This window comes from Amphiprion ocellaris, chromosome 14 (genome assembly GCF_022539595.1).
Source record: "Amphiprion ocellaris isolate individual 3 ecotype Okinawa chromosome 14, ASM2253959v1, whole genome shotgun sequence".
Taxonomy (NCBI): Eukaryota; Metazoa; Chordata; class Actinopteri; family Pomacentridae; genus Amphiprion; species Amphiprion ocellaris.
In genome coordinates, this window is record NC_072779.1 from 9,030,057 (window position 1) to 9,055,439 (window position 25,383).

Here is a 25,383-nt window from a genome sequence, read left to right on the forward strand (position 1 = left end):
GATGCTATCAAAGTCAGGAAAATGTTTAATGTTACTTTATCGGCCCAAAGTTACAGCTTGAGCAGTAAAATATGTGTGGATGGTAGCTGTCTAAACTTAATGATAAGATATATTCTATCAGTGTCCATTTACAGTCACATGTTGTCTTCCTCACACAAAAAAGACACACATACTGTATGTCTTGGGGCGGGAACAGTGAAGGTTTGGCAAGGCACATTCATTTCTATGGGTAACATTTAGATGCAAAAGTGCAACATCTTTATAGGTGTTCATACAGAAGCTTTATGTAAAAAATCCAAAACAAAATCATTGGTCATGTTTCAAATTCTAATGGTACGATCCATTAAAAGCCAAATCAGAGCATTCCTAATGCCAAATAATATCATAATCCTACAAGGGTTCAGATAAATCCATTTGGTTTGTACTGTCTATGTATTGTTTTTAATTTTTAATTTTGTTATAATTCCATACATGTAGAATATATACAAATCAATGCATTAAGCAATAAACGATAATCATATCGTTAGCATAAGTAGAGAAGAAGTTGTTACATTGTTTTACATACGTTTAGAATCCATTTGGTTTTCCCACAAATAAACAAATGTACAGTATATTTAGGGCATGCCTTAGTTACCCGAAACTTAACTTAGACGTCTGACCAACACAGAGAACAATATACATATCAAGTAAAGACAAAGTGGTAGAACCCCCAGCTTATTAAAAGAAGGGAAAATCTTATTCTAAACCCCTAAGACTACATTTTTATTCTTCACTAATGGTGTCTTACGTCTATGAAAAAGCAGATTAGAGTTAATATAAAGCAGTAATGTATGAAAGTAAAATATTGACCACTAATTAGAAGAAAAATAAGAAAAACTGACACGAAGGCTTGCTGAGGTAAAGATGTCTACTCCTAACACACTGCAGAAACTAATTTTAATTCAGAAATGATAAGAGTCCGTGTTGGAGCAACAAGATATGAGTCTACAGCTGTGTGCGGCTATATTCTGGCTCCTAGTGCTAAATGCTAGCATCAGCATGATAACATATAAAAAGAAAGTTAATGTGCTGATATTTAGCAAGAATAATGTTAGCATGTTCAACATCGCAACATGTTAGTATGCTGACTAGCACTGAACACAAGCTGGTACAGCTGAAACTGGTGAGGATGTCAGTGGAGAAGTTGCTATTTCGATGTGCTAAATTTGAAGTAAGAATGTCAGCAAAGTTATTTTATATTGTGCAATAGATCATTATCTCTGTAATTAGATAAGTTGCAGAGCTGCTCTCACTGATTGCTGCTGAAGTTGTTTTAAGCAGCTGTTTCTGTAATTATGGCCACTGATGGGTCGACGTCATTGTGGCTGTAAAACATTAATCTACAGAGAATGTAACATTAACTATATGCAGAGGTTGTGTTTGTGCAGTGAACTGACACGATCAAAGGTAACTCAGAAAATAGTTTCCCACTGTGACGCTTCTGCAAATATGCTAAAGTTTATAGAAGTCGCCTTTAAACATTCAGGAGCTTTTGTTGCATAAATCGAGTTTTGTCATGAACTGAGTCAGTGAATCAGACCTGCAGTTCCGAGTACAGCTGAGAAAATACCAAACCATAAGAGGCTCACACCTGGTAGAGCTGCAGCTGCTTTGGAACAGTAAACGACTCTGCCATCCAGAGGCTGTGTGGGTCTGAAGATGTCGGTCATGGGCTGTCCGGTCCAGAATCGACACTGTTTAACTACTGCATCCAGCTGGAATGGAGAGGAGAAAAAAAATGAAGAGACTGAACAGTTAGAGAGATGAAGAAAAGAAGAAAAACTTTTAGTTGCAGTTTAGAATTGACTGTACTTTCCACTTTATCAGTGTTATTAGTGGAAGTTAAGATATCAGGAGAGTTTTATTTAACATCTCTGCTCCAAACATTTTTTCCTGTTAAGTAATTAATTGAACCATTTACAGGACTTCCAAGGCCTTGACTATTTCTGTAGTCAGGTTAAAGGTTCAGGAGTTGCTCACCTGTCGACTGCTGATGGACAACGTCCTGTGAAACACCGTCCATGCAACCGCCTGCTCACATCCTGGAGTCGTCATGGAACCCACGTAGCGGTAATAACTGTGAAGCTCCTTTGCAGCTGGAATGATGTTGCTGAGTCGAAAGTTTGGGATCACTGTCCTGCTGCCTAAATGCAGCAAAAAAGGGAGAAGGAGTGATGTTATGATTTAATAAAACTGTTGAATGGACTAAAAAGAGATCCCATTTAAATCTTAGACTATAAACAATGCCATCATGATACCAGGTTTTTTATGCCTTGTACATTTAAGTACACAAAACTTCTACCGTTGTTTTGCACTCGGCCCAGCGCTGCTATTACTGCGTCCAACTGAGGATGATCATCTGTTGTTTCCTGTTATCAACATTTTGACACAAGATTTAATGATCATATGTTTGTCTGATAAAGAACATATAGTTCTGAAGATGAAAACCTCACATGTATTACCTCAAACAGGAAGGCCAGCAGAGCTATACCTGCCAGGTCATGTTCTGCCTCAGCCAGAGAACCGTAAGGCTCCTTGATGTGGACGATGTGCAGCTGAACAGAGAGAAGAGAGTTACAGTATACCGGATCACACTTTATCACAGACCTGTGATAAAATATAAACTGCCCCCGATTGGTCTTAAATTAATTAATAATGAGTATCATCACTATTAAAATGTATCATCATTGTTATATTCTTAAGAAATAAGAGTGATTAAACCTGGATAACATTGTAAAATACACTGATTCTGTTTTGGTTTCATTGTAACTTTGTGCAAAAAATTCAATATAAAATGCATCTTAAAAGAGCATTTCCTATTTCAGTGACAGAAGTATTGCACAAATATTGGCCAAACTGTCAAAAATGAACAGTTCAAGGAGGTCATCCCTCACATTGAGATTTCATTGGCACCCCAGATTCTTCCTCGTCTGACCCACAGAAAACCCACCCAGGAATTAGTCTAATTCTTAGACCCTGTGAGCATTTACAACATTTTCTTTACAAAGTTTTTCATGGCCAAGCTCCACCTCCACTACAAGAATTTGTTAAAAAAAAATTCCAGCAGATCAACCGGAGCAGACTTTAGAGATAACTGCATAGTACCTCTTAGGAAAAGTGCTTTTGGTGCAGTCTATTTTCTATTTTTGTGCATCACAAACCTGGAATGCTAAACCAACTGCAATTCGTGAACAACCGCATCTCACCTCATTGACTAAACATCTCAAAGAATGGCTATTGGAAAATCAGATCTGTGATCAAATCTCTTTGTTTCTCAACTCAGAAAAAATGCGCCCCGTGGTTGAACCTAACTGCTGACATCTGTATTAAAAAAGGCTTTCTACTTTTGTTTTTATTTCTATATAAAACACAGTCAGTGTTGACTCCACAGATATGTACCTCCATGGGAAATCTCTCTCCATCAATGGTGTGCTCTGATCCTGGTCTCCCGTTTCCTCCCCAGTGGAAGTGGAACTGGGCGGCTCTGTAGTGACCCGGCAGAGCTCCTCCAGTCAGCCGGACCGACTGAGGCAGAGCAAAGTGAGCTGCAGGGAAAGAGGGACCAGAAACAAAACAGTAACAAAACAGATTAAATTTGAAGCTAAAGACGAGTCTGGAGAGGAATAAAACAACTTCATATGTCTGGATAAATAGGTGCTCCCCATTACCAGAGTGTCCTTTGTTTTCCACTGTAATGTTGATGGCGTTGGTGTGACCGATGAAGTCGAAGGGTGGCAGGGCGCTGTTGATGTGCACTTTGCTGGTGACGATGTTAATAGGTGACTGACGTAATCCTCCACAGCTGGGAAACTGAGCTGCCCAGCGGCTGGGGTCTGAGCCACACAGAGAGCAACAACATCATCACATTTTAGGCTTCAGTGACTGAACACAGGGCTGCCTCACAGATGTTCTGTTTTTAACCCCTTATACACAGTATTTTAGAGCTCCAGAAGCCTTGTTTTTTAAATACACTGTACAAAATTTGAAACAGTTTTTTGACTGTTTTTTAAAAAGACATTAATATATTCCCCTGTTTTCTTTTAATTCAAATTCACATTGTCAGTAAAAAACTAAACATAAACAGGCCAAAACTGTACAAAATGACACATCCAAAATTTGTATTTTTAGAAATGATGATTGGTTTTTGAATTTCACTCATAACGTTCACTTAACATAAAGAGTTCTACAGTACATGGAAAATAACAAATTGTGTGTGTGTCCCAGAAATCACTTTCCACTAAGTTACCCATTACAAAAACACCTCTCAAGGAAGTGTGTTAATTCCAGATCACATGACCTGCTCCACATGATGTCATTTCCTCCTGAAGAAAAGACTGGACAGACTCCAAGACTTTCTGAGTTATTTAATATAAAGTAGTGTGTGAGTCAAGTGTGGATTTATGGCATGTCAACAGGTTTACTACAATATCTTTATGAATAATTTTCAATTTCAATTTTACTCCACGGTATAGAATCTTTGTCTAAAATTGCTATGTAGTGTTTGGTTATAGGCCTGAAACAGAAAAAATGTCAACTAAAACACCCACAATTATATACTGACCCAGGTGTATCTCTTTAGCAGCTTTTAGCACTGCTTTAAAGGGGTTATACTGTTTCTTGTTGACCGCATTCAAAAGGTAGATTTGTGTCTAAGGGTGAAAATCTTTGACACTTTGGGGAGTCTTTCCATCTGCTCTTACCTCTGCATGTGTCATCACAGGAGTACTGGCTCTGGTAACACCACTGAGCTGCAGGAAAGAACAGAACACTGGTCAGATTCAGAAGCACACAAACACACACACATACAGTAACTAAAGTACAGCATATTCCAGTTCAGGTTCCATTGTGCCAAACAAGGTGACTTTCTGCAGTTAATAAATGAACATTAATCGACCTCTCATTCACGCTCTATTAGCCACAGTGTTTTCCTCTCAGTCAGCAACCTCACGAGCCGATCTGCTCATGTGTTAAAGTGCTCTGTAGCTGAACTTTGACAGGCCAGGAAAACATCTTCTATCTCCCACACACATGCAGGAATTCATCACTTTAAATTATCTGATAACACTTAAATTAAAAAAATATGACATGAAAATACTTATTTATCCATCTTAATAGCTAGAAAGCTTTTGTAATGATGATTAGTTGTTTTTTTTTAACATGGTTTTTAGTTATTTTTTTAAATGATAGAACTCCATTGCTTTGATGCAACACATTAACAATAAAAAACTAGTATAAATAGGGGACAAAAACACCGTAACTGTGAAGTTAAAACTGAAAAACAGAAGTTGCATTCTCAAACTACCCACTTAAAACTACATATAAAGCAGTTAAGCTTATAATCGACCAAATCACTAGGGTCAAAAGAAATCTTACTCAGGTCAACAAAAAGGAAATTTAACTGCTATACTTTTGTGGCTGCCTAACATTTGCTGTGCAATCATCCCTGATGAGACTCATCAGATAAAATCGCTTTTTGTTACACATTCAGCTTCTGAGTCTGACCTGGATGTGAGATTTTTGTTTCTCAACTAAAATAAAATCTTTTAGGAGAAAAAGCCTTTGATATAAACTGCTGCATGACTACTGCAAAGTATGTATATTTAGATTTTTCTCACTCATGTTCACATGTCTTTCCTGCATATTCTACTTTCTTTGTTTCCATTTTTTTAAACAATCGACAGAAAAACAACCGACATGAAACACGGTCGGTGGTTTTAATGTTGGGACTGATGCCACATTTCTCTTCACTGGGAATAATTGGGATAATACTAATTCTATGTGATGTCAAACTTAAAGACATTCAATAAGCCAAACATAATTGACTTTACAGGCCACGGTCTGATTTAAACTGCTTATGATAACAACAGCAGCTGTGACTGTAATGTCTGCTGTTCACAGTAGAAGATAAATGGTGTTATAGATTTGCAAGTCATATGAAAGTAAATTAAGACATCACACTAATATTACAGTGCACATAAACACAGTTTGGTCGACCCATCATGCTTTATTATGTTTCTAGTTGAAGAGATGCAGACTGATTTGAATCTGTCAGACAGGTCGGCTGTGATTACACTGATTGCATTCACCATAAAGTGAATGTCCGGCTTTATCCAGCTCCTTAACTGCCTCTGCGGCGCTGCATTAAACGTGTCCATCCAACAGGTGCTGATGAAGTCGTTTAGTGTTGTGTGCTGCGGTTGTGTATTGTGTTGCTGATGTGAATGAAACTCCAGTGTCTGACTCTGCGGTGGGAATGAAAGCCGCTATAGAGAACCATTTAGCTAATATAGGGACACAGATTAACCCACAATGCCATTCTTTGAAAGGGGACAACAGTTCTCACCAACTGAGAACAATGCACAGGTGGAGGTTGGCTTTCCTCCACCTGGCTCATACACCTGTGTCAGACTGAGCAGCACGGAAAAGTCAAAACAAAGACAATCTAGTCATTACACATCACATTGAAATTTTCTTTCAATATCTTAGCTTTCTTTCCCCAGTTTTAGCAGTACATATATGCTATTTGTAATGAGCCAGCATCCAAGAAGAACTCATGTCTTTCATAACATCACACTGTAAAACCCAGTTTATCCATTATGCAACATTTTTGTGACCATGAATGTATCGAAATGAAACAAAAATATTGTTTATGTGCCCACCGACACACATCTCATGTTAGGTTGCTTTTTTTTGTCTTGTCACGCAAACATGGTTTAAATTTTAACAAGACGTGTAAAGCTGATTTAACCCAATTTGTTCAAGTTCAGTTCACATCACATTGTGCACTTTGCACATGTTTTAATCTTAGTCGGACTGAACTGAATTTTGTATTTCTATTAAACACAAAAAAATACCAATAAACAGATATTTTGCAGCATTAGCCTAAAAATGCCATGTTTCTTTTTAACTTTTTATTTTTCTTCAAGTACATATAAATTAACAAACATGACTAAAATTTACATCGAATTCTTTCCTCTACAAACAAAATTATACAGTTTAATTTGCCTGCTGTTTCCAAGATACTTTCCAGTAAAATGAGCAAGCTGGGACTTACTATGGACTGGGTTTGACTATTTTAGTCTTTAATGTGACACTATGCACGCTTTGGAAGATAAAAATAACATTCTTTGGAAAAAAAAGATGAAAATTTAACTCTTCAGAAAGAGAAAACATTGCAATGTAATTTTTACAGCTGTAAGTCTGCTGTGACCAGTAGTTTGTGTTGGATAATGATAGCAACTTTAGACAGACATCGTTATGCAGCTGATATGTGAGTCACTTTTCTGACTCTTTTCTTTTGAAAATGGTGTCTTTTGTAGAGTCTCACTTGAACACAAAATAATCAAACTAGAGCAGCAACAACTGGACCATTAACTGAAGACTTAATCACCAGAAAATTGATCTGCAACCAATGTCAGTGGTATTGAATTCCATTTTTTTTGGTAATCATAAACAAAACAATAAACATTTGACAATTCCAGCATCTCATATGGGAGAATTGACACATTGTCCTAATCTAACATGATGCTTATTAAATGTTTTTGGGTTTTGGACTGTTGGGTTGACATTACAAGCCTTCTGATGACTTTGTGAGTTCTGTATTATTTTCACTGGCATTTACAGGTTTTTGTTGTTTGTTTTTACTGCATACAATTAATCCGTAAAGAAACTGTTGTTGATTGCAACCCAACTTGAAACCCAGAAGCTGTGACCATCTAAAAAAAAAAAAAACTTTTCCATTGTTTGAATTGTCATAAAAATGTAAAATTTGCCCGTAAGGCACAAGAAAAGAGCAACAGTCAGTAAAAATATGAACATCTTTGTTTTGTTGTTGATTTTTCTGCTATCCTCTTGTTAATTACCTTGACACTCTTCATTCCCCCATGCTGAGAATCACTGTGTATAATTATATTTTGATGTGAAGTTTTAGGATTTATGTTGCAGTATTTTTCTATTGGAATTACAACCCCACAATGAACAGAATGAATGGACAAGGTGTAAACTCAGCCCAGAAAACTGAACCAAAACACAGCTTTTTTTTATGTGGTTTTAATTTCCTGAGTTCTGTAGCTTTATGTGTGAATTTGTTTCCTACCTGTGCACTGAGGAAAGAGAAGCAGCAGAGTCAGGAGGTAGAGAGAAAACTCCATGATCAGGACCAGCACAGAGACCACAGAAGCTCCTCACACACTGAATATCAGCTACTTCACATGCTGACAGCAGCATTTGAAGGTGGGAGGGAGACGATCGTGAGTAGGACAAAAGGTGTGTGTTAGTCTCAGGAAAACAGAGGCAAGAAATGACTTTGAGAAAATATTCTTAGCTGTCAGGTGTTCGAAAGAGGAGAGACGGACACCTGGTGGCAAAATCAGTTCAGTGTTTTTCGCCCCTGTTTAATCACCATTCAGTGAATACTCTGAGTGTAGAGCGATAACCCTCACTCAAAAGTGACAAAATAAACACAGTTGGAGATTTCTTCTTGACATTTGATATTGTAATTTCTTATAGTCATGCATTCTCCTGCCCATATTTATTCTATTTTATAGATTTTTATTTGAATTCATTTACCTCCCACACATTATTATGTATATCTTGCCTTTTTTGCATATGTTGTAATTATTAATGTAGTCTAGTTTTATATCTACATTTGATTTTATTATTTATTGGTGTTAATTTAGCTTGTTTTCAATGCATCATCCAGTGGCTGCTACTTATATTTGCGTCATGCTCCCATGTATGATGACAACAAAGCTATTCTATTCTATTCTATTCTATTCTATTCTATTCTAGAAAAGCAGCTTCAATGATTCCATTGAGAGAACATCCTGTTATTATGAGTACTACCTGTTCTTTCCCTACTATGACAAGTAAAAATATCTGCACTGAAAACATATCTGTTCGTTCTGATTATCAGACCATATTTTGCATTTTAACTTGCTGAACAGACTCTCTGGGACTGAGGCATCATTGATGTGATGATTAGTTACATTTGTGCCCTTTTTTTTCAGTCAAACTGCTGTGAAAATGTCTATTGTTTGTTGTGGTGAAAACACAATGCACAAAGAAAGCGGAGGAGTCACTTTTGTGGAATCGAGAACAAAAATAATGTACAAAAAATTGTCTAAATGAACAGTGCTTTTTGTTAATTTTTTTTTATTTTAAAATTGGCAGTACTGTTCCCAAATTGTGCTGTTGCAAATCTTGTATCATTTCCTGTTAGTATAAAATACAGAAAATACACTAAAGGTGCCATATTGTTCCCCCCCTTTAAAAAAAAAAAAAAAATCAAATCAAAGTTCGCAGACTGTTTCTTTCAGTTTGTCACCTCAAAACGTTGCAAAGATGGTTTACTTACTTATAACTGTATAACCTCTAGTTTTAATTCTGTTCTAAACCGGCTGTTTCAGCATTCGTAGCTTTACATGCAGCTAAGCTACTGGTGTCCACGCCCCCTTCAGGAAGAAAACTGTCTCTGTTTCTGTGACAGTGTAAAACCGTATTGTCTGAGTAGTCATTTGAAATTGAAATATCGCTAAATTCAAGGCACAGCTGTTGTTTTTAACTTGGGTTTGTTGAGTTTTTCAGCTTGCAAGTTGCTCTGAGGTGACTGCTAGTTAACATGTTGTCTTAATAGGCTATTTTATGTTAGTCCCATGTCTGACAACAGAAACAGAAACTCTTCCAAATGAGAACAGCTTTACTGGGAATTCAACTGCATTATAAATGATGCATGTACTGAAGCACAACAGGTCACATGACAGCACAGTAACCCAACCAGTCCTTGTTTGTTGGCTGCAAATAAATCCACCTTTGAATGTCTCTTAACTTGATAGTTTCCACAGAAGTCTGATCTGTGGCCTTATGATCACAGCTAATGCTAGTGTTAGCCACATTACCCATACAACATGCTGACATTGTACAGGTAACATACACCTGGACATCGCCATCCAAAATAAACTACAACAAAACAACAAACAAAAAAACACACAACAGTAATGCACTGGGACTTCAGTTTCTCAGATGCTATAAGTGCATGAAGACTCTTGCATTCACTTTTGCAGCCAACATCAGAACATTTGGTGTGTTTTACAAGCTAAGACATTTTAGATGTTAGCAGAAGCAGCTCTGGAAACTAAATAAAACTGTTAGACTGTGAGGCAGCTCCTGTTTCTGAATAGTTCACCCGGTGCAACAGGGATTATGCAAAATTTGAGCTAGAAAACTATTGGTTCATGGTACGCAGCACTTAGGTCACTTTCTCACTTGTTTGCAAAGCTGGGAATCTATTTACTTATGGGTAAATCTTAAAGAATGGCAGAAATAAACACCTCTTTATATTTTAACTGCTATTTTAACTATTTTACTTTACAGCACAATGTTTAAGCTCAAAGCACAGTAAAAATAGATGTTCACAATAAGGGACCTTTAATATCTTCTACACTATCTGCCAAAGAAGCCGATTAGTTATGTGATTATGTAAAAGATTTAAACTGGTGAATTGAGAAACTCATCATAACAGAGGACAGCAGAGCCAATGAGTACAGAAAATTAAGAAACCAATTCCAGCAAAATAAATAATATTAGAAATGAATCAAATCACAAACTAATACATGTATAAATCTGTTTATTTTAATGTTAAAATAGATTATCAATTACAATCAAGTTAAAATTTTAACGGTGTCGTAAATCACATTTAAAAACTGCAGCTGTTGATTAAAAAATAATTTATATGGTTGCTTAAGTTTGTTTCAGGTGTTTTAAGAAAATAAAAAACATTCTTTAGGTGATTCTGTGAGTTGAAGTCACCTCAAAGGTTGATAAACTTTCTGACATATTGTCTTCATCTCTGCCATCAGCCAGAAAGAACTGAAAAAACCTGCACTGGGCAGAAACAATCAAGTACCTTCAGGTTGAAATTAAAAGCTGATCCTTCACTAAAACGGAATATTATTAAATTTCATCTTTCTGGGCCTTCACATGAACAATAAATGCTACAATTAAAGTGAAATAACCAGGAATCCTACTTCATTAAAAATCACTTTTCTCTATTTAAGTATTTCAGGATGAAAACCTGATCTACCAGGATAAAATGAAATGTAGTGATGCTGAATACAAATGTAAGAGCCATACATGAGAATAAATAATTTCCTTCATGAAAATAAGTTGCTCCCTACCGTGAGCTCCATGAAACTTCTCACACCGCTATTGAAATGTAATGTGAATTAAGGCAACACCTGAAACATTCCCCGTCTCAGTGCAGATTGAAATTGCAGACACTGGTTTGATTCATGCAGAAACTTGAAGATGTGATGTGTTGGAATGCATCTTTCCTTCTCTAATTGAGCAGAGGAGAAGGCAGATGTGCTGTGTGGGAGGCAGCAGGGTGTCTTCAAGAGAGATAATTCTGAAAAACAGCAAAGGAGTCAATTAGTGGCTTTTCTTTAATCGCTTTCTTGCTCGGCATTGCAAAATGACTGGCACTGAGCTGGTTTCAGTGCTATTTGGGAGCCAGAGTCTAACTTAGCACCAGTTCTTTGTGTTTCCACCAACTAAGCACCGGCCCCAGGCTCCAAAAACTGGTGCTTAGCAAGCACCAACTCTTTGCTGGGCCAGAGCTAAGCAGAGCCTCGACCGACTCCTCAATAAACTTACAAAACTCAAAAAGGACTTGAGGGACCAGAAAAGGGAGCTGGAATGCAGCGGGAGTGGTTGGCCAGACTCCCCATTTTGACCTGCTGCCTCCCGTGGCTCCAACTGAGGCTTAGGAGTATCTTGGAGATAAGCTGTAGTGTTTTTTAGTTTTATCTTCCTGTTTGGATCCAGTGTTGAGTGTGAAGGTGAGGAGAAATGCATTTGTGCCAACAGTAGTAGGCAGAGGAGACAGAATGTTGTCATCTTTTACTTCCAAAAAAGCAGAAATACTACAGGATAAAAATACTCCATCAAAAGTAGATGATCTGCATCAAAATTTATATACAGAGGGATGACAGATTAAAGGAAAAACTTGACCAAATGAGTGAAGAGACACAACTAACACAAATGCTTCTGCACAGTGTGTGGTGCAATTAAGCAGTTAGCCGGCATTTTTGTTCTGTGGCCTGTATAAAAATGCCAAAGAGGCTCAGTAGATTCTGATTTTCAGGACTTTGAAAGAAGGTTCACAGTTGGCACACAGATGGCAGGAGCTTCAGACAGATTGCTAATTTGGCTTCAATAAGAACAGTAAATAAAGTGACATCTGTGTCCAGATATATGGGAAAGACTGTCCACAAGAGGGTGAGTGCATGTATGGTGAACACCAGGAGGACTTAATAGGCTTAAAGACCCAACAGTGAGGACATCCAGTGGCTATTTTGTCATGTAGAGGGCTTTTATCTGTCATGGTTTGGGCAAACTTGTCCCCTTAAAGGGAAGATGCTGCTCTTAGTGATCACCTTTATGCTATGATGAAACATTTCTATCCTGATGGGAGTGGTCTCTCCAGGATGACAATACATCAACAACATAGTTTTGTTATGTTGTGACTTTCACAGCCACCAAAACTCAACTAAGTTAAGCAAACGAATGGTGTTCCATCCCTTTGTGGAGACTTCATTCATGCCAAGGGGTATTAAAGTTGTTCTGGTGCCCTCAAGCCACTTGTTTGCCAAGTTTGCCACTTGACAAGCGTATTCATCTGGAGAAGGAAATTGGTCATGGCGTGGAACCCAGAAACTTCAAATGTACAGATGCTGAGAGCAAACTTTTCAGTAAAGCAAGTGGAATTACCAAACTCGTAGTTTTTCATTGAGGATGAATGAGTACAGAAAAGCAATACATGAACAAATAATGAAACCTAATGCTTGAAGATGGTCCAGTTTTTTTTTGTGTGTCTGCATCAGTGGTATTTCTGTGTTCTAGCTTTCCTTCAAAATACAAACCATCTATAAACATGTTCTGTTCTGTTCTGTAGTTCATAGCGGTGAAAATTGAGTAAAGTTTTCTCAGAGTGAAGCCAGTTTCTCTCTCCCTCGATGACTCACCTGAATCACAACAGCAGCCACCACAGCCAGCATAGCAAAGACCAACATCTTCTTCATCCAGCCGAAGTCGACGGTCTTCAGGATGAAGAAACGCGCCCAGCCCAGTTTCTTGGCTGTGTGAGGCGGGTAGCGCATGCTGTTGACTCCCTCCATCTTCAGCTGTTTGATGAGACAACTACGCATGTGGCTCAGCTGGTCAAAGCTGAACTTGCCATGGTAGCTGCCCATACCGCTGTTTCCTGCACGTGAGGTATAGATGGAGATCGTTTGATTGTATGGACACAAGTCAGATTCATTGCTTTATTCTCCATTCTCCACAGCTGTGTCAGCTCTAGAGAAAGGTCTGGCTATGTGAAACTATTCCTCTTTCAAAGTAACTGTTACATTATCAAAGATCCTTTTGAGGTTGGATCCAGTATTTGAGCACAAATTGGATATTCCAAGGGTATAAAATCAGGCTGTAAAAAATTGGGTATTCTTTGGAAAACTGTTCATCAGTGATGTGCTGTATCCATGATTTATAGTTGTTGGGCTCTAAAGCATTAAATCTGACTAGCTTGTCTTTTTCAGCCTTGTGTGAATATGCAGAGAAGTGTGCACATTTTTAAACTGTTCTTTAATCTTGAATGTTTGTGCATTAATGCAAAACTTAAAGTATTTATAGTATTTTTGAGAACACCTTCCTACCGCTTGCTTGCCCAAGTAAGACATACCAATTTACTTATTTAAACTTCTGTCCCAGTGCAGGATAAATGAGTGAATAAGTGAAACAGAAAGTAGGTAACCCCATTTTTAGCTCAATGAATATTCTCTCTCTGTGTGTACTCACCCACTCCTCCGAAAGGCAGAGAGCTGATAGAAAAGTGTACGAGACAGTCGTTGGCCACCATTCCTCCACTGGAAGTCTCATCTCTCACTTTATTTATTAACTTCAGAGAAGAAAAGAAAAAAATCAAGTTGAACATGAGACTGGATTTAATTGCTGTTCTCATTCTGTTATTTTGCTGTGCATGTGTGCTGTGTTTTGTGCTTGAAACCTTTTCGTCTGGTGAGAAGACATAGAGGGCCAGAGGTTTCTCTCTCTTATTGATGAACTTGATGGCTTCGTCCAGGCCACTGACTGTCAGGATGGGAAGCACGGGTCCAAATATCTCCTCCTGCATCACATTCGCTTCTGGCTTCACGTCCCGCAGAACTGTGGGAGCTAAATACAGCACAAAAACACTGTTAATCCTGTTGTATTTGAAACTGCGTGAATAAAAGCCAAGAAAAAAATCCCTGATTATGCTTTTGAGGCACCTGAGCACATACTCAGGTTGTTTTATTACAAGAGAGGACAGAAGTGCTGCAGACTGAGCAGATCTTCACCACTTACAGAACATCAGGTTCATCCAGGCTGCTCCAAATGTTCTCAATGATATGACTTCTCCACTTGGCAAGAACATAGATTCTGCTCATGCATGCCACGAATGATTCCATTCCAGTTTCTGGACCTCCTGACCTGGCTGTCTTACTCTGGCTACCAGACCTGAGGATCTTTCTCTACCTGTCTCTACATCTGCCCAGTTACAACCCTAAACCTTCCGTCCCAGACTCCCAGTGACCAATCCAAGCACTAGGCCCGTTCTCCCGTTATTACTCTTCGTCCTGCCCTTGGTGTTTGCATTGTCCCATCTTACTGTCATTCAGCTACAAGGGGAAAATATGTCTAGCTGTTTGTATTTCTTTGAACCAATCACAATCATCTTGGGTGGAGTTAATAAATGAGTGAATAAGTGAAACAGAAAGTAGGTAACCCCATTTTTGGAGGACACTGTATACAGCAATGGTGTCCCCCAATAATGCTGATGGGAGAATTATTTTGCCATAGTCCACAACGCTGTATCTCATGAGCAAGACTGTCAGATAATTACTGTCTGATTTTCATGGGAAAAGTTGGTAGCCATCAGAAATCCTACCGATGTAGCAGTCTGACTCATCATTTTGTCCTCCTGCAGCGATGGTGCTGTCGCTCAGCAACTTCATGACCCTTTTGAAGTGGTGCTGGTTGATGATGCGTCCGTAGTCAGGGCAGGTCTTTGGGTTGTCTGTGTAGAACTCCTGCAAAAATCATTCCAAATAGTCATGAGTTAACTGAGGAAGGGTTAGATTTCCTCCACATGACGATATCCGGACTTTCTGATACTACTGGTTGAGTCATTATTCATTTATTCATTCCTTTGAAAATGAATCTTTATAATGGAATAAATAGATTGATATGGTTCTGTAGTGTAAAGATTCTTCACTTAGAGCTGTGTTTTCAAGTCTTCAGTACCTTAATGGACTTCTTGACTTCCTCGATGACTCGGTCCTGGATGCTGGGCTCACATAGGATGTAGTCTGGGGCGATGCAGGTCTGACCACAGTTGGTGTACTTTCCCCAGGTGACACGTCTATGCAGTAGCAGAAAAGTTAACAGCGGAGTGTCATCAAGGAAGAGTGACAGCAGAGCAGGAACTGGAGTTAAAAATGGTACATGAACATTACTCTGACCTGCAGGCTATGCTGATGTCACAGTTCTTGTCGATGTAGCAGGGACTCTTCCCGCCGAGCTCCAGAGTCACCGGTGTCAGGTTTTTGGCAGCAGCCTCCATGATTATTTTGCCCACTGTGCTGTTGCCGGTGTAGAAAATGTGATCGAACCTCTGACGGAGCAGCTCCTGGGTCTCTGTTACTCCTCCGGTTACTACAGGATAAAGCTCCTGATACACAGGAGGAGATACACATTCAGACATCACCAAGGTTCTATAACAACTGTCTTTATGGCACATTAATAATTTAAATCTTGAAAGACACATGACAGTTTGGATTCATTCTGTTTTGGTGGTTTGCAGAACAAATAGAGATGAAGATACAACTTGCTGCTGATTATTTGCACATTATAAAAGCAAAGTAAACACTAAAACACAAATACTTCACCTGTTATGGACCTTTGTATGCACAGTTGTGCCTGTAAAGCTCTTATAGTAAACAGCAGCTCCTGTACATACCGTGTTTTATCATCATTATTTCATTTGTTTTACACTGAATTAAAGAAAATAACTAGAAAAGCACTTAGAAAGTGCAGTACTCTGCCAAGGCTGTTCATTCCCCCACATGGCATTGTCAGAAATGCAGCCTTTGTATATTAGTAACTGATGATCAGAAATCACAGCAACATAGAATGTGTCCATTTAATATAGATGTAGCCACAAACAAAATGACCTTGCGCTGAGCAAAGGAATGCGTACGTTATGTACGGATACCAAATCACGTGACCTAACTATGTAGCAGGCGGCGGGAATTGATGAGACTCGGAAACACCCCCATAATTTAGTCAATTGCTCTTTGTATCATTTCCGACAGATAAGTCCCGATAAGTCTGCAGCAGTGAATTTGTAGTGGGATTGCAATTGTGATCGTCAGCAGGCAGCTAAAGTAGCGTTCATTTGTTGTCATAGTTACAGTGACGGCGTGTTGTTATCTTGCAATGATACAGAAATCTTTAACAAATCCATGGATCCAGACTATAAGCTGCATCACTGCCAAAATCTAATCAGTTGGTCCTTGTGTCATTTCTGACCTTCACTGAAAATACCATGTAAATCCGTTAATCCGTTTTTGAGTAATGTTGCTAACACACAGACAGACAGACAAACCAATGCTAATCATCACATAACTCTGCTGCATTCCTTGGCAGAGTAATAATGAGGAAAAGGAAAGGAAATCGTTTCCAATGCCTGATATACTGTATCAGTACATACAAATCCAGCAGAAAACAGCCCAAAAACTGAGCATAAATGTCAAATTTGTTAATTTTTTTTGTAACTGAAGGCTGTTATTTTTATCTTAATTTGTGGCAGACAAGGATTAAAAAAGTCCAACTCTGCAAACTAATATACCTGAACTATGTACTGTCAGCTCAATAAACTATAGCATTCTTACATTTAATGACCAATAACAGTGTCTTCTTTTCATGGATAAAAAGCTTAAGTTATGACACTTATCCTTACTTTGTCGATGTAAAGTGGCAGCAGGTCCTCCATGACTTTCGCAGTGTGAACACAGACCTCCGACGGCTTCACCACAGCTGCATTACCTGGACAGGTAAAAGAGAGAAGGCAGCACATATGACAAGACAGAAACACTGATTTTATACTCTTTATTGCAGTTTGTCTAGTACCAAGAGAGTGAACAACTTTAGTTTACTTTACGTAACCAGGAAGTCCCTTGAGATTAAAATCTGTTTTTCAAATGAGATCTGACTACAAAAGTTACAAAAATTGTAAAATTGACTATAGTAAAGCACAATAAAACATCCAAGGAACTACAAATACAGAGACAAATCCAGCTCAGGAATAGCAATTGCACTCTTAGATACACATTTTTTATTCAGAGTTTTGAACTCTCCCAGGGACACAAAATCAGTAAACTGCTCTGAAGGTTATTCCAGGACAAGGGCACAAAAATAGGACAAAGCTGCTCTGCCAAGTCCAAAATAAATCCTAAGCACTCTGTGAGGCAGCTGATTAGATGAGTGAAAATCATAACAGCTGTCAGGAATTGATGCATATACAAGTTAAAAGGGATTTTATCCAATATTCTCTTGTAAATAACAATATGTCACTAATGCTGTCTCCTTAGGCTTAAAGAAGGTCAAGACACCAGATCATAAAATAAACAGTAATGTGCGCTAGACAATGAGTTGAACATAAAATGAAGCAAAGCAACAAGGTGTAGAGGCAACAGAATGCACATAAACAATTTCCCTATAGTCTAAAACACTGAAGAATGCAGACTTTACAAGGGTTTTCTTAGCTGCTAAACTAAATTAGGCCCTATTTTGACATTAAAACTCAATTAATCTTCTTTTTTTTTGCACTAGGTGATCAATATCACTTAAAAGGACAGCGTATCTACCAGATACCCAACGACTAGTACCTGTAGGATGATGCCTGTTCAACTAAATCTGAGTTTGACTGCTAGCAACATCTGAGATCTGGGAGAGAGTTATGGAAAAGTTCATAAATTTGGCTTTCTCAGCATTAAGAACCAACTTTTAATGTTGGGTTTATGAGAGAAGATAATCAAAAGAAAAATGTTGCTGTGTTTCTAAAGATCAGGATTTAAATCTTAAAACTGCAGACAAGACCGATAATAAACGTCCAACAATCAAGTTTACTCTGCGTTGAGCCACTTCATGACCTCATTATCTACCAACATTTATGAATTATTACCTCCATCTGCACCATTAGGACAGCTCACATCTGATGCCCTCATGAGATTAACTAAATTAGGATGTTTTTTGAGTCTGACTGGATCTCAGATTGTTCACCTTCGTCTTTATTGGCAGCCTCACTTTACTGCTTTATGGATTTTTATTAATACACTGATTGTTGTTTGCATCATTTGCACACACTTAATGTTACTGAGGTCTATCTCTGACAAGCAAAAACAAAGAGAAACGTAATTTGACAGGCAGGTTTATTTGATAAATATGAACGAGTAAAGTTACATATATGTGGGGTTTTTTTGTATGGGGGCATATATATTATCTGCATATTGCATAGACTATAACAGTGATCTGTTTGCATCTGCTTTACTGAAATCAGTGCATTTTTGCAGATGTGACAGCATTATTTTAGCAGAGGCAGAAAAGCTTTGAACAGGAAAGGACAGTCCCTTAAATTGCTCTGTCTAACTGCATTTTACTTTTGCTGGAATAAACATACAATGAATAAACATCACAGGCCCACATTAGTGTTTTATTCTATGATCACGATACATACCTTTCACCTAGGCTTTTATTTTTATGATCCCCTATCTGTGCAGTTAATCAGAAGACTTCTGACCCTACTGAGCTGATACAAGCATTTGCGTAAGATCTAATATTGCAGGAGCAAAGGATAAAGTCCAAACTGTGCAAACATTTACTGCATGAGCTGCACTTCTCCAGCCTTCACTGGTTGAGACTAAACAGGATTTATCCAAAAGAAATACAAATGAGACGTCCACCTGTGGACGCCTTTATAGCACTAACATGTGTAGCTTTAGGTTTAAAAAACAAAACAAATTCCTGCAGTGTCATGCTAAACACTCACAAGAAAACTCCTCCCACTGAGGTTTGCATCACAAAGTGCTGAGAGCTGAGCCCAAACACTTGATTTAGCGGTTTGAGGGAGCTTTAGAGATGGAAATGAATTACTCACAAGCTCACTCATAGAATAGAATAGAATAGAATAGAATAGAATAGAATAGAACAGAAATACTTTTCTGATCCCCCAGGTTAAATTCTGTTGCTACAGCAGCAAGCAGAAAAAGTAAAGTGACCGTCACCACAATACAAATACCTAAGCAGAAGTTAAGTAAGTAATCATTTAAGTAAGTAAAGTAAAAAAAAAAAAAATTAAAATGAATTGAAGTACAAAATGCATAAATGTAAAACATACTACGACAAAAAATTAAAATGTCCTGTAAACAGCAGTGCAGCATATGGAAGTAGCAGTAACTCCCTTTGACTCTGGAGCTGAGGTTTAACTGGGTCTGATGGGAACAATGAACACACATCTTCACACATACACTAATATCAGGACACAAAAAATACATGATTACCTTCATGTAATAAAAACACCTAATTTTTTATTTATTTATTTTTTACTTTGACTGTTGCTAATCTCAACGGCTCTGCTTTCGTGATGGCAGTATAAAGTTCACAGAGTGGCCTTTGACCCACTAATCACAAGCTGAAAGAGAATAAAAGACATTTGGCAATGCCTGGACAAAAAGGGAACTGGAGTGGTTATGATCACAAGACAAGGGAACTCAATAAGCCTGGGAACCATAGGAAGAAAGAGACAGAACTAGATATACAGCCTGATAGAACTACAGACAGTTACATGACCCTGAGGTGTCGTCAGGCTACTAAAATGCTGACATATTATTACGTCACATGCTGCTCTTTCACCCACAGCACATCCAACAATACCTGCAGCGATGGCGCCGACGAGCGGCTGGATGGTAACGGCCCAGGGGTAGTTCCAGGCCCCGATGATCAGCACGACGCCCAGCGGTTCCGGCTGGATGTAGACGGTGTCCGAGAGGGTCAGCAGGTTCTTCTCCACGGACCGAGGCGCTGCCCACTCCTTCAGCTTCCTGAGGGCCAGACCGATCTCCCCCTCCAGGCCCAGAGTCTCGTACAGCTGAGCCCCCTGCTCGCTCTGAGGACGAAGACAAGGACCTGCTCAAAGCTGATGGATTTTTGTTGTCTGTTTCACTAAATAAATTCTCTTTAGACAACACAGAAAGCTTTAAAACTTCTAACTAGTTTAATCTCATCCTTTGTGGGGATCATATTTGGATCTTGAACTTGCTCCACATCTGTCGTTTTAGATGTTTCTCAGCAGATGTTCATATGATTCAGTTTTTGAATTCTGTTGTTCATGTCATCTAATACATTTTAACGGCAGACATAATAATAATAATAATAATAATAATAATCCTAATTTATAGGGGGCATCTCATAATCCTGATTGCACAGTATTTTACAGGGGCAACAAAAAATAAAAAGACTTAAAATCATCATCAGATGTTAAATGTAAGCAAAAGACAGGTCAAAGGAAACTAAAAGTTAACTCAGGAAAGGCTCTCTGATAAAATTATGTTTTAAGATTGTGCTTAAAGATCCTGAAGTCCTTAGTCAGATCATTCTACAGCCTTGGGGCCCTGATTGGAAGCACTTTGACCTTTACTTGACCTCTAACAGTGTAAGAGCTCAGAGAGAAGCCATGATGGGCATTAAAGACTAATCTGTAATGTCTTAAATTCTATTAGAAACCAGTGTAAAGTGGGTAAAAACTGGTTCTGGGTAAATCTCTGGCAGCTGAGTTCGGTTCAGTCTGGAATCGATCGCTATGTTTTTGGTTCTGGCTGGTAAAAGTGCTGCTGCAGCAATCTGAGTGTAAGGAGATGAAAGCGTCTCAGTCTTGAAAAGCTAACAGATCTTTTTAAAAAATAATTCTAAGAAGATAAAAAAGAGAATGATTGCACAGGTTTTGTCAAAGCAGATGATAAGGTTTATTGCAGCAGGTTTGATATAATCCAAATGGGAACCAGCTGAAACCTGACAGTGGAAAAGATCTGTTTTGTCTGCGTTGAACACCAAGGACCAAAAAGTCTCATCCTTGTGTCTTCATAAAATATGTAGCATCAAAAAGAGCAAATACCATGACACTAATTTGCTTCTTGTCGGACACCAGGTATTTTACACTCACTACTCACCTTATTAAGATCTTTCTTAATGGCATCTACGATCTCTTTCTGCCTCTCAGTGAACAACCGCTGCAGGTTCTTCAGCTGGCAGATCCGGTACTCTAAAGGTTTGGACCTGCCAGTTTCAAAGGCTTTCCTGGCCCGAGCCACTGCCTGCTGCTCCCGAGACATCCTTCACACCAGGCGAAAAGCACAAGACGGTTTTAGTCTGGGTTCTGAACAAGAAGTCACAGTGGTTCAGTGAAAAAACTGGCTAAGCTTCATGTGTGGCTTTGATTTTTTTCACTGTATAAAAGAACAAAACTGGATGAATTCTTGTTTACATCCTGCAAAGCAGCAGCTGTTTAAATGTGTCGTATCATTTAGAGTCGCTTCCTAGGTCATTTTAAACTAGATTAGGATAAAAACTATAGATGTGTGTGACATGGCAACAGTGGCAGTGGAGTGTTACTTGTTTATCCAGGCATATCTGACCAACTGTTGCCTGAACAGAAAGCATAAACATGAAGATTTGCAGCTTTTCCCCCCATTTTATATTATAAATATATTTGAATTTAAGATTCCCACCTTGTACTTTAGGCTATTCAAGTATTTTTAGCATTTAAGTGAGATTAAATCAGCTATAAAAATAATTGTAGCAACAGGCTGCATCCATCAAATCTGACAGATTCCTACATAGTTCACATATAGAGGCATCTCTGCTGGGATTAAAGATGGTGACAACTGCAACAAACAGCAAAATGTGACTAAAAGAAAAGCGTTTGTGTATTAGTGTGTGTTGGAAAGGGGCCACCATTGTGATGGATGCCAGTCAAATGTGATTAAATATTTTTATTTAGATCATAGCTACAACACACAGATTGTAAATACAGTAAAAACAAGAGAAATTCTACTTTTTGATGTAAAAGTACAGTTATGATGAAACACAGTCCATTTACGAGGTGCTACTTTCATGTTACGATACATTATAGTATTATACATTGTGTATTTTATGTTTACTGTGGGTCTTAGTCTAACTATTTTAATTTGGTCAGATACATTTGTGTTTAATATAATTTTGCATATATTATTTAATGGTAATATTACATATACTCAGTTAAACTCACATCATAAATGTCACTGTGGTGACTCAGCCTTACTATTTAAAGTTGTTAGGTAAACTTACATTGACACTTTTATTTCTCTACTTAAAAGCACTTTTGTTTTAAATGTGCTGTATGAACAGAAGTGACTTTATATGACTCATACATCTATTGAAAAAACTGATATAACTACAGAGCAGAGTGCAGCGCAGTCAAAGGTAAAATACAAACACCTCAACCAGCTGAAAACTTAAAATGTTAGAGAAATACACAATAAATAATCAATAAATGCTGATACTCTGCATGATTCTTGTGTACTTGCTATTCAATAGTATCTATATTTTAGAACAAACAGTTGACAATCTTGGTTTTGCATATCACAATAAAGGAATTTATATCAGTAGGAATAAATAATAATGGTGATAGACACGAAAAACAACAAATGAACAGTGAACTGCTCCTCAAAACTAACAGATGATAGAACATATGTTTGTCCTTAATAAGTCTTTCACACTCATTCTTTCTATGAAACAAAAAGAAGGAAAGACAAAAATAAATCTAGTAATTTAATTATTCTTCTGTCGGATTCTTTGGTATATCCAGATATTTTACACAGTTCATAAAAGATCCTAAAACGTCTCCATATTGTTTTGTTCAATATATAAATTACTCTTTTCAGTTTGACACTAAACTTTATTGTAGTTTAATTAGTTTTACTACCCTGAGGATCTGAGTAGTTCTTCTGCTGCCGCAGTTTAGTAAAAGCATTCAGAGCAATGGAAGCAGAGTTCACCTGCATAAATACTTTTATTTATGAGTGATCTATTACTGATTTAGTGTGATGCAGCATGAATGAGCTTCCTGCTGTTTTGTGGTCAGACTGAATACCAGCTGCTGCCTCCGTTAAAGGTGCAGGCAGGAGAAACTACACATCCGGGATACAGAGACTTCACTTCGTTATTTTAGAACGACTTTAAAAGCTGCTAGCAGAGATATTCCTGATCATTCTCCTGCAGTATTGACCAGCTTCTCCTCCTGTTACTGATCTACTGGATATATATCAGGACTAGAACTGCGTTTATCGCCTCCTCCTCAGTCCTGCTGCTCGTTTATCTGCTCGATCACAAACTACACACAGAAAATTCCTCTCAGCTGTTTTATACTTGTTTGTTTTTGTTTCATTCCTACCTTTATAATGTGAGTTAATTTCTCGGGATCCTTCTCCGTCCGGACGGTGAACCGGAGCGCAGCGGAGCAGCGGAATGATGACAGCGGCGCGGATCAGCCCTCCTTCCCCGTTAGGTCCCTCCTCCTCCGGCCACAGGGGCAGGACCTCCCCGCCTCAGCTGGGGGTAGAGTCAGCGCTTTGTCTTCACACAGAAATACAACAACCAGGACCGCAATAACTGCCACTGACGGCTCCAAAACGAAGAATGACTCATGCTTTTAGCGTGTAGCGCCACCATCAGGTCACAGTCGGGCTAAGACTTTATTTTATGAGCTGCGAAGTGTCGCGTTGTTTTTCTGAAGCTCTGCTGAAGTAAAACTCTGTCCAACAAATTATGAGTGAAATATCCTGCACTGAAACTGTTACTTAAGTAAAATTAGTGGTAGAAAGTAACTAAGTAGATGTACTCAACTATTTGAGCCCATTATAATTTAGAGTTTTTCTTTATTTTCTGCCACTTTATGACTTTTTACTCAAGTGTATTTCATACTTTTAGTTACTTTGCAGATTTAGTTTAACTTACTTATATTTAACATACTTAATGTGTATTTATGCCACCCATTCATTGTTAGTACTGAATCATACTGTGTATATCCAGACTGCATATACTAGTATTTATACATCTTGGATCATCATATGTCTTGCATTTCAGTGTCATTGGTTTTCAGTATATAAATATGTGCAATATTTTCCACATTCAGAGGAATCTATTTGCTATATCTGAATTTCCACATACAAAAGAATCTTTATAGTATCAACAGTACTTTTTGCTGATTTTTATTGTCAAAATTTTTGTACTGTCCACTCCTGTAATGCTGCAAATATGCAAATAAAGGTTTATCTGTTCTTATCTTAAATATCTTAGCACATTCATACTGCCCTCAAAGGTTTTCCACTTAGACATTTTAGATTGCATTACAATTTTACTGCTTTTTCTGCACTTCTGGTTAAATGTAAAAAATGCATTTTGTTGATGATGTAATATTATAGATGAAGAGAAAACCTCATTGTTTCCAGAAGGGAAAATCCTAAGCAACACAGCGGATAAACTATAGAAAGCAATGAATATTTTTTCCAAAATAACGTATCAATAACTGTATTCCATTAATACACATTATTCTGAGTGACACCATTCTATATGAGTGCTTTTGGTACTTTACCCATATTATGATGCTAAAAATAAATATCGATTTAAATGCAGAACTTTGACATGTAACACAATATCAAAGTACATTTTCTTTAATTCTGAGTACTTAATCTACCTCAATGTAAAAAAATAATGTAAGTAAGAAAATGTACTTAAAGTATTTAAAGTGAGAGTCCTCCATGTGGAAATATGGCCTCTGTGATATTATATATGTGTAGACTAATATTGTTTATGCAGAAATGTTTAAGCAGCATTTTACTGCTAAGATTTAGCTGTAAGTGAGCTAATATTTATTCACATATTTCCTCAATTAAGCAAATGATTACGTGGTTTGTAAAGATTGAGAAAATAGTGACATATACCAGTCACTGGACAATCCAAACCACAATATTTTGAATTTTAAATCAATAAAATCATTAAAAGAAAAGGTTGCACCATTTTACCTTTCTGAAATATATTGTATCTTTAAAAGAAAATAGCAAAACTGGCAATTAAAAGAACTAATCAAGTATTTGTTTCTATTTTTATGTTGTATTTACTGAGTTTATAACAAGCACTTTGTGTGTTTCATATGCAAAA

General features: G+C 37.8%; 2 protein-coding genes across 3 annotated transcripts; both read right to left on the minus strand.

Moving 5' to 3' along the window:
* Positions 1 to 7: 7 nt before the first annotated feature.
* ca4c (carbonic anhydrase IV c) lies at positions 8 to 10,492 on the minus strand. Its single transcript, XM_023288794.3, has 8 exons — positions 8,135 to 10,492; positions 4,740 to 4,787; positions 3,708 to 3,872; positions 3,439 to 3,584; positions 2,502 to 2,594; positions 2,342 to 2,408; positions 2,020 to 2,183; positions 8 to 1,754 (listed from the first exon to the last, which is right to left on the minus strand). The coding sequence occupies exons 1-8, from the start codon at positions 8,187 to 8,189 to the stop codon at positions 1,566 to 1,568; spliced, it is 927 nt and encodes a 308-aa protein (XP_023144562.1). The 5' UTR covers positions 8,190 to 10,492; the 3' UTR covers positions 8 to 1,565.
* A 154-nt stretch (positions 10,493 to 10,646) lies between these two features.
* aldh3a2b (aldehyde dehydrogenase 3 family, member A2b) lies at positions 10,647 to 23,776 on the minus strand. Of its 2 annotated transcripts, XM_023288780.3 has the most exons (11): positions 23,618 to 23,776; positions 21,357 to 21,519; positions 20,065 to 20,296; positions 17,093 to 17,178; positions 15,594 to 15,802; positions 15,376 to 15,493; positions 15,020 to 15,161; positions 14,099 to 14,265; positions 13,891 to 13,990; positions 13,062 to 13,300; positions 10,647 to 11,443 (listed from the first exon to the last, which is right to left on the minus strand). In XM_023288780.3, exons 2-11 carry the CDS (start codon positions 21,516 to 21,518, stop codon positions 11,429 to 11,431), a joined length of 1,470 nt encoding a protein of 489 aa, XP_023144548.2. In that variant the 5' UTR covers position 21,519; positions 23,618 to 23,776; the 3' UTR covers positions 10,647 to 11,428. The 2 variants fall into 2 exon arrangements, with proteins under 2 accessions (XP_023144548.2, XP_054873172.1); XM_055017197.1 differs by lacking the exon at positions 23,618 to 23,776 and having other exon boundaries at positions 21,357 to 21,539.
* Between the last annotated feature and the right edge of the window lie 1,607 nt (positions 23,777 to 25,383).